Source organism: Zingiber officinale, chromosome 7A (assembly GCF_018446385.1).
Source record: "Zingiber officinale cultivar Zhangliang chromosome 7A, Zo_v1.1, whole genome shotgun sequence".
Classification (NCBI taxonomy): Eukaryota; Viridiplantae; Streptophyta; class Magnoliopsida; order Zingiberales; family Zingiberaceae; genus Zingiber; species Zingiber officinale.
In genome coordinates, this window is record NC_055998.1 from 80,874,333 (window position 1) to 80,889,088 (window position 14,756).

General features: G+C 37.2%; 2 protein-coding genes across 3 annotated transcripts in view; both read left to right on the forward strand.

Annotated features, from left to right (window-relative positions):
- Positions 1 to 1,948, forward strand: part of LOC122001622 (DUF21 domain-containing protein At2g14520-like) — a 37,154-nt gene extending 35,206 nt beyond the window's left edge. The window contains exons 11-14 of one of the 2 annotated variants that reach the window (XM_042556473.1): positions 504 to 550; positions 634 to 892; positions 1,599 to 1,676; positions 1,806 to 1,948. In XM_042556473.1, coding sequence (XP_042412407.1) covers positions 504 to 550; positions 634 to 892; positions 1,599 to 1,652 — 360 coding nt within the window. In that variant the 3' untranslated portion in view covers positions 1,653 to 1,676; positions 1,806 to 1,948. Of the gene's footprint in view, positions 1 to 503; positions 551 to 633; positions 893 to 1,598 lie in introns of both variants that reach the window. The other variant, XM_042556472.1, reaches the window with a different exon arrangement.
- Positions 1,949 to 3,299: 1,351 nt separating this feature from the next.
- LOC122001624 (lysine-specific histone demethylase 1 homolog 3-like) lies at positions 3,300 to 13,106 on the forward strand. The gene is made up of 8 exons (XM_042556474.1): positions 3,300 to 5,932; positions 6,279 to 6,420; positions 6,828 to 9,332; positions 9,422 to 9,515; positions 10,478 to 10,935; positions 11,041 to 11,754; positions 12,074 to 12,148; positions 12,441 to 13,106. Exons 1-8 carry the CDS (start codon positions 3,699 to 3,701, stop codon positions 12,504 to 12,506), a joined length of 6,288 nt encoding a protein of 2,095 aa, XP_042412408.1. The 5' UTR covers positions 3,300 to 3,698; the 3' UTR covers positions 12,507 to 13,106.
- The last annotated feature ends 1,650 nt before the right edge of the window (positions 13,107 to 14,756 follow it).

The window sequence follows — 14,756 nt, forward strand, 5'->3', positions numbered from 1 at the left end:
CAATCCAGCATTAGCTAATCATTGACATATCAACGAATGTAGTTTGTTATGAACAATTTATTGCTTTTCTTTTGTTCTTTGAGAAAAATAAGTTTGATTTTCAAGATGCTGCATCCTGAAGCACTTGATGCCTGTAGTGAATGTCAAAAGTGACAATTGAAAGCAAGTTTTATGGCTCAATGAGCGAGTTCTACACTACTTGCTATTACTTGACAAATAATACATAACTTTTAACTAAAAAAAGTAGAAAAAATCTCCTTTGTTCGACAATATTTCATTTATATTTTTTTCTGCCTTTATTGCTTACCAATTTCTATGCTATTGATTTGCAATATGATCGTGCAGACCTGTTTTTATGCCATACTTATTTGATATCAACAAAATCCACCAGTAACAATTGGCATCCAGTCTTATTTTGATTTTGCAAAATTCTTTATACTTGGATAATTTTGGCATATCCTTCAAATCATACGTCACATCTGACATCTGCCTTTGTTTTCTAGGAAGAAATATTGGATGAGACCGATGAGTATGTTGATGTTCACAACAAGTACGCCCATGAGTCCATGCATTCTGTATGTTATTGTTTTTCAGGTAGCCATAAGTAGATTTATTTAATCAAATATCTTGCAGGATTAAGATAAATATGCTGCCAACAAGAAGGTCTTCACCAAGATCATCTGGAATCGTATCCATTTCTCAGTTCCCCCGTCGAACTCCAACAGCATCTCCTCTATCTCCATGTCATGAATCTTCTGTGCTACGTTCATCTGTTCCTCAGCATGCTCAAGCATCCATTCCATCACCAACCACACTGACTTCGGGAAAATCGTTACCAAGTTCACCTTTTCATCATACAAGTCCTGGCCAGAGCTCACCTGCTGCATATCGAGTAAGTAAATAAAAAGATTTCCCTTCTGAACCAAAGACCATTTATCATGTATCAAACTATCTTTGGATAGCATTCTCAATGGTATGCACTCTTCATAGTTCTTGTGTTCAGTTGAGGTCTCTTGGCGCAGTGATAAAGTTAACCCATATTATGGTATTAGTATCTCTTCTATTTTAGCGATGGTTTAGTTGGATCTAATTATTAGCCTTTTCTGGAATCTGCTTTCTCCTTGCCATTGATGCTTTATTGGCAAGTATCTGTAGAAAAATCTACTAACTGTTTGTGTTTTGCATTTAGCAAAGTTTATACAACTCTATGCCTTCATTTCATATATTGGAATCATATTATGCCTAAATGAAATAATTAGACTGCCAGCTTGTGTAGCAACCTGTACCTCCTAACTCGGATGATTCTAATGTGTATCGAAATTCACATTAGAATTTCGAGATATGGAATTACGAAGTAGAGCTTATCCTTTCATTTTCTGAGAAAATCTCACAGTTGAGCCTGATTCATTATTGTTTCTTTTCTGAAATATACGATAGGTATCACAATCCCTCACATTGTATAACTATCTCAAACTTTCTTTTACTGGCCTTCGACGGAGACACCTTTGCCTTCAAAATCGTTTCCTCAACTTTATCATTTACCAACGATGTTTTTTACACTATTAGTTCTGCTCATTGCCTAACCGTTATCTTGTCAGGTATCAAGAAAGTCTTACGAGAAGCTTGACAAAAATGGAGAGAGCAATGTGTGATAGTCCATTTGGGCAAACCACAAGGTAAATCAGCATACTACTCTGCTGAAACTACTATCTCGTACCACAAAATTCTAAATTTTTGTTCATGAACCCAACTGTTTAATCACTTGTATCTTGTATATTAGTTGGAAAAGTTACTATTTTTCATAGGTATTCTGCGGTATGTGTTTTAAAGCTGCATCAATAAGTCGTATTTCTAAAGAGATTTGTCTTACTACAACTGACAGTTGATTCTCTCTCTTTTATTGTACAAATTTCCTTGAAATCTATAGTGCCTTATTTTGTTGTGAGCAGTACCTTGGCTTTTGTCCATGAATGTCGATTTAACGACAATCTAAATGTGAAGTATGGTAGGATTTATCAAAGTGTTCTTTCGGGTACTTATTTCTATGGTAGGATTTAGGATGGCACACCTCTAACTGTGAAGTATGATCGCATCGATGGAGACTTGTATCTTTAATTTCACTCTATTGGCATGCGATAGATAGTCAAGTTTGGCTAAATTGTTAGTGAGTATGTATTTGACTCGTATGACAATCCATTGTATTCGCTCTACTCCAACTATGAGACTATTTTTTCTAAAGGCTCTGAGTTGGAGTTAAGAGGTTTGAAAGATCAAGCTATGTTGTGTTAGTGCAAGGAAAGTGTCTTCTTTTTTTTTAAAAAAAACTCTTATCTTTTAACCACTTACTGTCGGTTATAAGTTGATTTTATGATTTATTTTTCTTCATATAATATAATATAAGGACAGACTGTGAGGGACATCTGAAATGAGTATAATCACTTTTTCACTATAACAGAGAAATATCTTCTTAGTTTCTCAAACATCTAATGATCAAGTCCTAATTTTTGTAAATTAATAGATGAATTTGTTTATAAGCGAGTGTTTCTTATTTTATCTTGGTGGTAAGTAGAAAATTTTTATGGGTTAGGTCGGTAATATTCATGATTAGTATGTATAAATTGAATATCAAGTGTCAATTAAAAAAACAAAGACAATTTAAACTATCAATAAATATAAAAATTTAGGAAAGTTATAAATTTTAAAATATTAATATAAAAAATATATATTTTTAAAAAATATAGAGATTAATGTGATATAAAATCTATATATCTAAGAGTAAATTATTTTTTAAAAGTAAAATACTAAAAAAAATGAAAATTTTGGTTAAAATGACAATGTAGCATGTTGGATGGTATTCTTTTCTAGGAAGTCATTAAAATTTAATATATTTTGAAATGAGTAAATAATTTAAAATAATTACTACGAGCTATTTTTGATTTAAATTTTGAATTCAAATACATTAATGCACTCTACAAGTCATAAGACTCCACTTGTATATTTAATAGTTTTAGTCAAATGACTCAAAAACAATTATTTGAAAACGATTATAATTATTTTGATTTTGAATATATATATATATATATATAAAACTATTTAAATACTACAAATCATTGAAACATAACAAGTGCTAAAACTATTAAAGCTCACAATTTAACGCAAATTCTTTTTCTGAATAATTACAATGACAGGATATTTTCCTCTATTTTCTCAATTGATTATTGTTTTAAAAGGGCAAAAAAATAAAATAAAATAAAAATAAAAATAAAAATAAGAGGAATAGGCGCAACATGGAGCCACAAAAGGGGAGTCGTTTTGCGTTGCAAGAGAGAGCTCAACGGCTCAACCCCGCCCACTCCCGCTTCCTCTCCTCGCCAGCAGAGCCATCCCCTTCGCCGTCCGCCGCCGGACCTCCTCCATCCTCCTCCGGAAGCTCCGGTTCACCTCCCTCTTCTCATCAGGTTTGCCTCCCTCTCCTCATCTCCGTAGCCTCGCGACAGTGGCGCTGCGCTCGCTTTCGCTGTCCGATAATCAGGCATTTAGTCGCCCTCTCGTCGACCCCTAGCCCCCTTAGCTTTTCGACCGGGTGATTGGCTTGGCTGCCGATGGTTGCCTGAGCGATCGACGGTTTCGGCTTCTGGGGACGGTCGGGGACGAGTGGTGATTTTGATGTGGAAAGGGGCGTGTTTGGTCGAGCGTTGATGGAAGGTGAGAATACGTGTGATGATGTTTCTCCCGGTGGTCGTGGTTTGGTAGAGTCGGGCCACTCGGAATCGAGGTCCGCGAGTTCCAGGATGGAGAGGAAGGGGCGGAAGAGGAAGTCCTTGCCCTCGGGTGAGGTAGAGGTTGGTGGGTTCGATGAGGATGAGCGGCCGATTGGTTCCCTGTTCAATTTAAAAAAGAGTAGGGTTGCAAAAAAGGGTAAGCCCCCTTCAGGTGGAGCTAGGGTCGAAAACCCTAGGTGTGATGAACAGGTACATTTGGGTGAGATGGATGATACATTGGCTAGCTTTAGGAAGAGGATGAAGGTTCCAAAGAAGGGTAAAGTTGCTGGTGGCCTTGTATCTGAAGGTGTCAAGGATTCCCTTCCACTGGATGGGGCGAATTTGGACAAGATGGAGGATACAGCCAGTTGCCATGGGCAGACAAGAACTTCAGGAAATCCTGGACGTAGAAAATCAAGACATGCTTTAACTGATAAAGATGAGACAAAAAAGGTACCCCCGAAGCATGACAACAATTATTCAGATGTGGGATTGGGAGATTCACTGTCTTCCTTTGTCAAGAGTGTTCAACCAGCCAAGAGGGTGAAGGGAACAACAACAACCTCATGCACTGATGATGGGATGAAGTTCAAAACCAACATGGTTTCTGCTGATGTTCTTCTGAGTTCTCCTTCTGTGAAACATGGTTTATCCTTAACTTCAGATGGTACCCAAGAAAAAGTTATTAAGAGGGGTCATTTATCCTTAATTTCAGATGGATCCCAAGAAAAAGCTAGTAAGAGAAGGGGTCGTTTATCCTTAATTTCAGATGGATCCCAAGAAAAAGCTAGTAAGAGAAGGAGTCGTTTATCCTTAACTTCAGATGGATCCCAAGAAAAAGTTATAAAGAGAAAGAGCTGTCGAAAGTCTGAATGTAGAACTCTTCCAGACTTGAAGATCAAAAACTTGTCCGAGGAGCTTTTGTGTGGGAACTCTGATTCTGGAATGTTGGTTAAAGAACAGTCTTTTTCCTCGAGGAAAAGTATGTCTGGCTCATCTTTGCTTGATGAAGATATGGTGCCTACTCCACTGGCATCTAATGTGCCAGACTCAGGTAGAGCTTTCAAACAATCACTTTGCTGCTTGACTCGGGAAGCATCTTTTGTTTCAGTCCCGGCAATTGAGGGAGGTGCACATATTGATAATCATGGTGGTTCTGATGGACAGGAACTATCTTTAGATGACTCAGCACCTTCTCTAAGTCAGGCCCAAACTCCTCACCAATCCTCCAATGAGAAGCTACCTGACCCGGAAAATGACAAGATAACCTCACAGGAGGGTAATGCTACCTCCCCCGTGTGCCTATCAAATTCTATCAATGTTTTATCTGAGATTTGCAATGGGGCGAGGATTGTACAATGCCAGACCACAATTGAGTTTCCTTCAAACAATAACTTGTCTGAAAAAGTCGAAGAACCCAGCATTTTCCCTGGCGAATCTATTCCTGTAGGTCCCGAAGAAATTTGTTCTCTTGGAAAGCCAAAGAAGGATCTTGTGAAGCCCTTACAGAGTGATATGTATTTCCACCGTTGCACTGGTAAATTATCCAGGGATGAAACACCGACACCAAATTCTGGCAATGGAAGATCCTTCTTTCATGGTTATAAAACATCTTCTGTGGCAAACTCTGGAGCTAATGTTGAACTTTTGTCTCCTCAAATTTCACTGAGAAGTCAACATCAAGAGCCCCAATTAAGGTTGCAAGAAGCTCCGATCTTACATGATGCCTCCAAAGAACCATCTTCCATCATTAATAAAGTTCCCCTAACCATTGAGGATCCTGAAGCAGTGAATTTTGATGCTAAACTCAATCAGAGAGAAACCCATCAAAATGAACTACCAGTAATATCCAACAGAAGAACTCTAGACAACCAATCTACAATTTCCCATACAAAAATGCATAGGCATGGTGACATGGCATGTGAGGGTGATGTTGATTGGGACATCGTAATGCATGAACAAGGCTTTTTCACAAATATTCCCGCAGCTGATGAAAATCAACCTTTTAGACCAAAAGCTAAGTCATCTTTTTCAGTGGATGATGCTACTAATTTTGATTTGGTAGTGGTAGCTGCTGGCCTAAAGCCTCACGCTGTTAATCATATTGAGAAGATTAAATTCAGGGATGTCCTTAAGCGTAGAGGTGGTCTTCAAGAATATTTGGATTGCAGGTAAACTACCTTTTCTCTGAACCTGTAGAATGTAATTTTATATACTTGTTGACAAGGAGCTATCTACTTTTGCACTTTTAGCTTTTCTGCATATCCAATGTTCTTCTTTCTTCAATTTTCCAGAATCCCTAAAATCATTTATTTTAATGAAGGCATTTTTGCATTTTCCAATTTGAAATAGATAGTGTGTTTTACTATGTTTTGCTTTTACTGCACTATTAAAATTTTCACTTATATTTGGTACTACGAAAATATAAAAGATGATTCATGATCTTTACAAGGTGTGCTTAACTTTTCTGTTGATTACTTTGTTAACTGAACAAGTACTTTTTACTTTGAATGGCAGGAATTTCATTTTAGGATGTTGGAGTAAAGATGTCAAGCACATACTCCCTCTTACGAGCTGTGGCATAAGTTATATTCCTTCAAAGGATGAACTGCCACGTCAAACCCTCATTCGTGAAATCTACATGTTTCTTGACCGTAATGTAAGTTACTTCATAGAAAGCATGTTGTTTTTTCCCTCATGGAAGCCATATGGGTCTTTTAAATCTTAGTTTTGATAGCTATCTTTCTGGTATTTTGCATCACCATTCAATACCTGCAATGAGATCTTATTTATTTTCTGTCAATTTGCATAGCAAAGTCTAAGTGCATATCTGTGTATGTAAGGCTTTATGTTCCTGAACTTTTCACTTTCCTGGAGAGTAATTTTACTCCCTTATTTTGGACATCTTTTAAAATTACATGCACTTCTGGTGTTCTTTAGCTTCCTCGATATTCAACTTGTGAAGATCTGTTTTGATACTCTTCGATGTGTTTTTCTTGTCTTGATTGAAACCATGCCTCTAGCACCATGAGTTTAGAAATCCAGCTGCTAATAACCTTTTTGCAGGGTTACATTAATGCAGGAATTGCTTCAGAGCAAGGCGAAGTGAAGCTTGGTAGTCTATCTTATCATGGAGTTACACAGGGGCTGCAAGAAGAGGGAGATTATACGGTGACAGATGGCTTGGACAAAGTTGCTAACAACTCGTATCAGGTTAAACTTCCAGAGAATACTACGGCGATGCCAAATAACAATCTCACTGAAGTTCAGAAAAACATGACCTTGGTCACAGGAAATAATGAAGGTAAGAGTTTCCTGCCACCTTGTGGCAGATTGGAACATTCTCTAAATGTTCAAGTGAACAGGCAGACTAAGATAGAGCAAGATGCAGTGCCAGCGGTTACTGCATGTGATACAGAATGCTTCACGACTTCTATGGGAGGGAACATAGGGTGCTCAGAGTCAGAATGCAACTTAAGGAAAGTGATTGACAAATATACTTCACATGATGAAGGGACTAGGCATGGTGATGCTCGTAAAGAACACAATGCAGAAACTTGTAATGCTCCAATAGCTTGTCAACAAATTGACACCATTGATTGTGGATCAATAATTGATGTTTCCTCAAAGCACGAACTGGCTTTCTCTGATATAGATAGCATAGAAAAAATTAAGAATGGACATACTAATATTCATTTGACATCTATACATTCTTCAGATGCAGATGCTCGTGCTAAATCCCATCTAAATATTGGGAATAGGATAATTATTGTTGGAGCAGGGCCTTCTGGCATAACTGCAGCACGCCATTTGCATCGGCAGGGCTTTTGTGTGACAGTGCTTGAGGCTCGAGATAGAATTGGCGGTCGTGTATACACAGATTGCTCGTCACTTTCAGTTCCTGTTGATCTTGGTGCCAGCATCATCACTGGTGTAGAGGCTGATATTGCTACTGAAAGAAGGCCAGATCCATCATCTTTAATTTGTAGTCAGTTGGGTCTTGAGTTGACTGTTTTAAACAGTGATTGCCCACTCTATGATATAGTCACGGGGGATAAAGTCCCAAGTGATTTAGATGAAGCATTGGAAACTGAATATAATAGTCTTCTTGATGACATGGAACTTCTTGTGGCACAACATCATGAGAGTGCAATGAACATGTCTCTTGAAGATGGACTGGAATATGCCATTATGTACCGGCGCATATCCAAGACAATATCTGATGTAGTCACAGAGTTTGATAAACCAAGTTTAGTTAGTAATTCTACAAAGGTAGCTGCCCTTGTGAATTCTTCATCTTCTAGATCAACAGATTGTGTTGACAATGAACTTAAAATGAATATTTTGAGCCCCTTGGAGCGCAGAGTGATGAATTGGCACTTTGCACATTTGGAATATGGTTGTGCTGCACCACTCACGGATGTATCTCTGCCTCACTGGAATCAAGATGATGTGTACGGAGGATTTGGTGGCCCTCACTGTATGATTAAAGGAGGATACAACACAGTTGTAGAAAGTCTATGCATGGGACTTGATATTCAACTGAACCAAAATGTTTCAGAGATAATCTATGACACTAATGAAACAGATAGGGGCCTTCAAGATGAAAAAAAGGTTAAAGTAATTACCTCAAGTGGAAAGGAATTTGTAGGGGATGCAGCCTTGATCACTGTGCCACTTGGTTGCCTAAAGGCAGAGACTATAAAATTTTCTCCTGCCTTACCAGATTGGAAGCAAGCTTCTATACAGAGGCTTGGCTTTGGTGTGCTGAATAAAGTCATCTTGGAGTTCTCTACAGTTTTTTGGGATGATAATGTTGATTACTTTGGGGCCACTGCTGAAGAAACTAATCAAAGGGGGCAATGTTTTATGTTTTGGAATGTAAAGAAGACAGTTGGTGCACCTGTTCTTATAGCACTTGTTGTTGGAAAGTCAGCTAAGGATGGACAAACTTTTGGCAGCTCTGATCATGTTAACCATGCTTTGCTTGTTCTTCGTAAGCTTTTTGGTGAAGCAGCTGTACCAGATCCAGTTGCATCTGTTGTGACAAATTGGGGTATGGATCCATACAGTAGGGGTGCTTACTCTTATGTTGCTGTTGGAGCTTCCGGTGAGGACTATGATATTTTGGGAAGACCAGTTGCAAACTGTTTATTTTTTGCAGGTGAAGCAACCTGTAAAGAGCACCCTGATACTGTTGGTGGTGCTATGATGAGTGGTCTCCGAGAAGCAGTACGTATTATGGACATCTTAACCACTGGCAAAGATTACCTAGCAGAGGTAGAATTGATGGAAGCTATTCAAAGACAGTCTGACAGTGAATGGAATGAAGTAAAAGACTTATCAATGCAACTTGATGCATGCAAACTAGGTGCAATATGCAAAAGCTCTTCAGACGGCAAGCATACAATGTCCACAAAGGATTCTGTATTACAGGACTTATTCTTTAGTGCAAAGACTACATCTGGACGGCTTCATCTGGCTAAAGAACTATTGCGTCTTCCTGTTGCATGTCTAAAATCTTTCACTGGGACTAAAGAAGGACTTGACACACTGAACACTTGGATCCTTGTAATTTTTTTTTTTTGGATAAATTTTTATGAGCAACCTTCATGATTAATAAGTAAATGAACTCATTGCCCTCCTCTTCATGAAAACAGGATTCTTTGGGAAAAAATTCAGCTCAACTCTTGCGACACTGTGTTCGCTTGCTTGTACTTGTATCAACTGATTTAGTTGCTGTTCGTTTATCAGGTATTCTATTTTTCAAATGATATTTTGTTTCAGAACTGTGTCCTCCATGTTATTATTCATCCTCTTTCTTTTAGATTGAACTATCACTTATATTACATTCGGTTCCAACTTCTGAAGCTTTATTTGTTACATTAGTTTTGTATCTTTCTAGAGCACATTTTATTCTTAGCTATTGCAGATTCAGATATATAATTTTTGTATGACATATTTCATATGACAATTCAGTGGGGTGTCAATAGGTCACGCCATGGCCAGGCAAGGCCTGGTGGGAACCATGCTAAGCTCTAATGCTACCCACAATATCGCCCCAGGTCCACCATGGACTCAGGATGTGTGCTTGTGCTAGCTCATGGGCCATGAATTTAGTAGTAAATATCATAAGATAAATATTTTTAAAAATAATGTTTCTAAATCTGAAATGTTAAACTTATAATGTTTCTATTAGATATATATATTTAAAAGATATGACTAATTTGATAGATTTTAAATTTTTAAAAAATATTTTAGGGATAAAAATTGGTAACTTATAAATTCTTATTGGCCATGATAGGCTTGTGTCCAGGCTTATGAGAGCTGCTCCTTACATAACCCACACTCAGCCTGGCTTAGCTAGTTTGACACCTGTAGCATTGTATAATGATGATATATATGGCCAATTTATGCAAGTCTGTATTTTCCTTCTTTTTCCTCTGTTTTTTAATACTTGAAGGCAATATTCTCTGTTGGCATAACATTATGTGAGATTTACAAATCAGTGACATGAGCTAAGTTTGACGGAGACAAAATCTTTGTAAGATTTTTAGGTATCTTGGATCATTATTGAACAAGAAGGGGATATCGATGTTGATGTATTTTAATACCCTTTTATCATGAATTTATTTTGATATTTAACTGCAGTTATGTTCAATGAGCACTTATCTCTAATTAAGCATTGTTTAGCTAAAATGTTCTTTCTTTTATAGGAATAGGAAGAACCATTAAGGAGAAGGTTTGTGTGCATACTAGTCGTGATATTCGTTCTGTTGCAAGCCAACTTGTCAGGATGTGGATAGAAGTTTTCCGCAAGGAAAAGGCTATTAATGGCCTGAAGTTACTAAGGCAAGCAGCAGGATCGGAACTCTCCAAAGTAAGATCTAAGGATGGAAAGCCTCATCTGCGTGCAACTACTGAGACATCAGAAAGTAGATGCAATATGCAAGTTCGTTCATCTTCTGAAAGTCATTCACCATCTAAAGCAAACAATAGAAAGGCTGACATTGCTGCTACAAAGTTAGAACCATCATTGTGCATAAAATCTGATGTCAAATTATTGCATTCTGAGAGAATGGTGCCTGCAAAGAATAGTTTAGCTGTTTCTGAAGAAATTGCAACTTTTTCTGCCATAGAATCTGCACGAGCTGCTGCTCTGAAAGCTGCAAAGGTTTTCTGCTAAATTTTCAAGTCCAATAATTAAATTTTTATTTATGCGAGTTAATACTTCTTTGTGATGGAATGTGCTAAATTCAAAATTTGGTGTTTATTGTAGGCATATGCCTCTTCAGAAGCAGAGGTCACCACACTGCGTGAGCTGCCAAAGATACCATCTTTCCATAAATTTGCAAGGCGTGAACACTCTGTGCAAATTGATGAATTGGATGTTAGAAGGAGGCAGTCTGATGGCAATTTTATAAGGCAAGATTGTGTGTCAGAAATAGATTCAAGAAACTGCAGAGTTAGGGATTGGTCTGTTGATTTTAATGGTGCATGTGGTAATATGGATAGCTCAAAATTGTCTGGTGATAACTACACTCATTCTAGCTATTCAAATGAATTAGCATATGCATCAAATGCAAGGGAACATTCTGGAGAAAGTGTAGCAATAGATAGCAGAATGACTAGAGCATGGGTTGATACGGATACGGCTGGTAGTGGAGGCGTCAAGGATTCTGTTGCCATAGAGAGATGGCAGTCACAGGCAATGGATGCAGATGTGGATTTTTACAACAGTATGCATATAAGAGATGAGGAAGAGTTCGACAAGGTAGTGTTACCAGATGTAAGAAACCAGTGTCACAGTGGGGATGGTGCTGCCCTAGAATATGAAGAAAACAAATCATTGTTTGAAAAAAAAGTAAGAGGAGCCCACTATATTAAACAGGGGGTTGTGGACTTTGTGGCTTCCTTATTGATGCCTTTATACAGAACTAGGAAGATTGACAGAGAAGGATACAAAGTCATAATGAAGAAAGCTGCAACCAAGGCAAATCCTTATTCTTTCTTTTAAGTTGCAAACACAGTACAATTCACTTGTTTTTGGCTTCCTGCATGTTTATCTGGAGATAAATGAAGAGTTTTTTTTTTTTTATCTTCTCAATTATTTTGATTTGTCTGTGTTCCAGAACATCTCTCTCTCTTGCTTATTTTCCATGATCCAAATATTGGATCCAGGGTATATTTGATATGATAAGATACCAATCTCATTTTAATTTCATCTTGATAGTTTGATATATGAATTAGCTTTTATAAATTTATAGTTTATAAAAATTAATTCTTATATTCCTTTGCTTTGACTTTGCCAGGTAATGGAACAATGTACAGAGAGAGAAAAAACTATGGCTATGTATGATTTTCTTGATTTTAGACGGAAGAACAAGGTTGGTTCCATTTCTCATATAATAACTATATCCACCTACTCATGCAAAAAATCTTTGTAAAATGCTAAAAATTTGACATATATTTAGCAACTTTGGGAGTTTGATCGATTGCTTTACCTAGTCATGCTCTTATCTTTTTGATTTGTTATCTTTAGTGTACTCTCGTGTTTTGCATCATATATGTATCTGCCAATGTGTCAGTAACATTTCATCTCCAGATGGAGTACTTTTATTTTTTTAGGATTTACCATTTTTGTGTTTTCACTATCTACTGTTTTTGTTGTTGTTGCAGATTAGATCTTTTGTGGACAAATTGATTGAAAGACACTTGACTATGAATCATAGTGGAAAGTTGTGATGTGGCCAGGGAATGCCTCAGAATTTGGACATACTCAAAGTGCCGTTGTGTAATTGATGCAAGTCATACATGATTTATGGATTTGACTGCAGTGTGGATATAATCAGAAATGAAGACAACATCAGTTTGGGTCAGCTATGTTGAATGCTTGTGATGTTCAATATCAAGCTAAATGAAGATATCTAGACTGGTTTTATGGGCCACCTGCTGCCATATGAATGCACCTTCAAGACTTGTCCTTGAGGACTCTAATGCAATTTCTTCCTTCAAGTTTGGCTTCTCAGAATGAAATGCGAAGGTGATAGATAGGTCATAGTGTTTGAGAGCATGGATAATCATGGTATTTTGTGCAGTATGTTAGGAAACTGAGTTCTGACAAATATTTTGTAGTATTATGTCTACATGATGTAGTTTTTACTGCTATCGTCCCATTCAACAAATTACAGTCTCAAGTCACAGAGTTTCCTTATTCTTTTGATCAAGGATTCATAGATGAGTGCAGACTTTTACTGTTTTTTCTTGCTGTACAGTTATGAATTCATATTGCTGATACCCTTTGTAACCTTTCACCAAGAAAATTAACACTTTATTTTGATGACAGTATTTCTCAATTTTTGTTGGTGTTTCCTTAAACAGCATGTTTACTTGTAGAACCTTGTCTTCTGTTTGTTAGGTGGTTGTGATAATATTGTCAGTTGCATGTAGTGAGGATTCCACCCCGAACGCTCATGGTCCACATGCACTATAATTAATGGTCTCTGAATGAGTCACCTTATCATTGATTTGGCATGTCACCATAACATCCTACACTGCATAAACTTAATCAACAATACTCTATAGTTGCGCCAACGTGCTATCACATCTGTCTTGTGATCATAGTTGGAAGATATTATTGATTATTATTTAGTTTTTGCATAATTGCTAATTGATGCAGTTGGATAGTTGATCGTAGAGCTTTGATTAGTCATCTAAACTTATATTCAACAGCCTATTAATCAATAAATCCTCAAGGCCCGGGTAAATCATAGTCAAGTACCATGATTAGGTTCAATTTCATTTTCTCCCATGTCACTTATAAAAGAAAAATGCAGTCTTCCAGTCTATTGTGATTGTATCCATTTTTCTTTCTCATGTGTTGATCCTGCAAGGCTGCAACACATATCAATGAAACCATATCAGTTAGCTCGTGTATAGCTGATTTGAATTGTCATGAGTACCACAATTAGGTCCAATTTCATTTTCTTGTCATTCATAAAAGAAAAACACAATCCTTGCAATATATTGCCTTTGTATCCATTCTTCTGTACCATGCATTGATCCTACAACACATATCTTGAAAAACCGTATCAGTGAGCTCATACATTGCTGATTTGAAATTTCATGACTTAAGATTGTGATGATCTGTTGCTGTATATTGCATGAGAATCGAAGCAGATTTGGTGCAATTGAAGCACTCTGTTGGTTAACGAGACTAACATGTCTTATGTGACATTGATTTTTATGTGCCACGCATCAATATTCATGGAGCACTAGCAATGATCTATACAACATTTGATGTGTTTTTTAGTTTCTGAGAAAATCTTCGTGATATGCTATAAAACATGAAAAACAAGAGAATTCCTGTCATATTTCTTCTATTTGGACAATCTTTGTGAATCATTTTCCGTTGTACTTATAAAGGTTTGATTTTGTGGCGTTGACAGTTTCTCATTTACCTTCTTAATTTGGTATCAATTCCTCTTTTAAAAGTTCTTGATAATAGAAACATACATCCCCTCGGGGCGGTGCGGTGGTTGAGGCATGGGGTGTTGCCACATGAGGTTTTGGGGTCAAAACTTGACGCATCTGAGCATGCCTTCCCTCATGCCTTGGCCACTTGTATTAATAACTAGTAGCTACTCGTGATTTACCTCCTCCGTGTTGGCCTAAGGATGGGTTGGCGGGGGCGCTGGGGGCAAGCGAATCGCCTTTTGCCACTTGATAATTGAAACATACATCTTCCAAGATCATGCTTTTGAGAGCAACTTCTCAGTCTATACTATATTTGTTTCAGTTTCATTGCTTCAGTTGTCCAAAGTTAGCGATTCTTCAACATATTTGTAATAGACGTATTTGACATGTGTGTTGATGTGAGGTTAATTTCATTATAATTTTCCTGTCATCTAAACCTTTGTAAATGATTTTTCATTTGACTAAATTATTGGTTTTAAGTGCATCATCATCATATTTTTACTTCTGTTTTATTATATT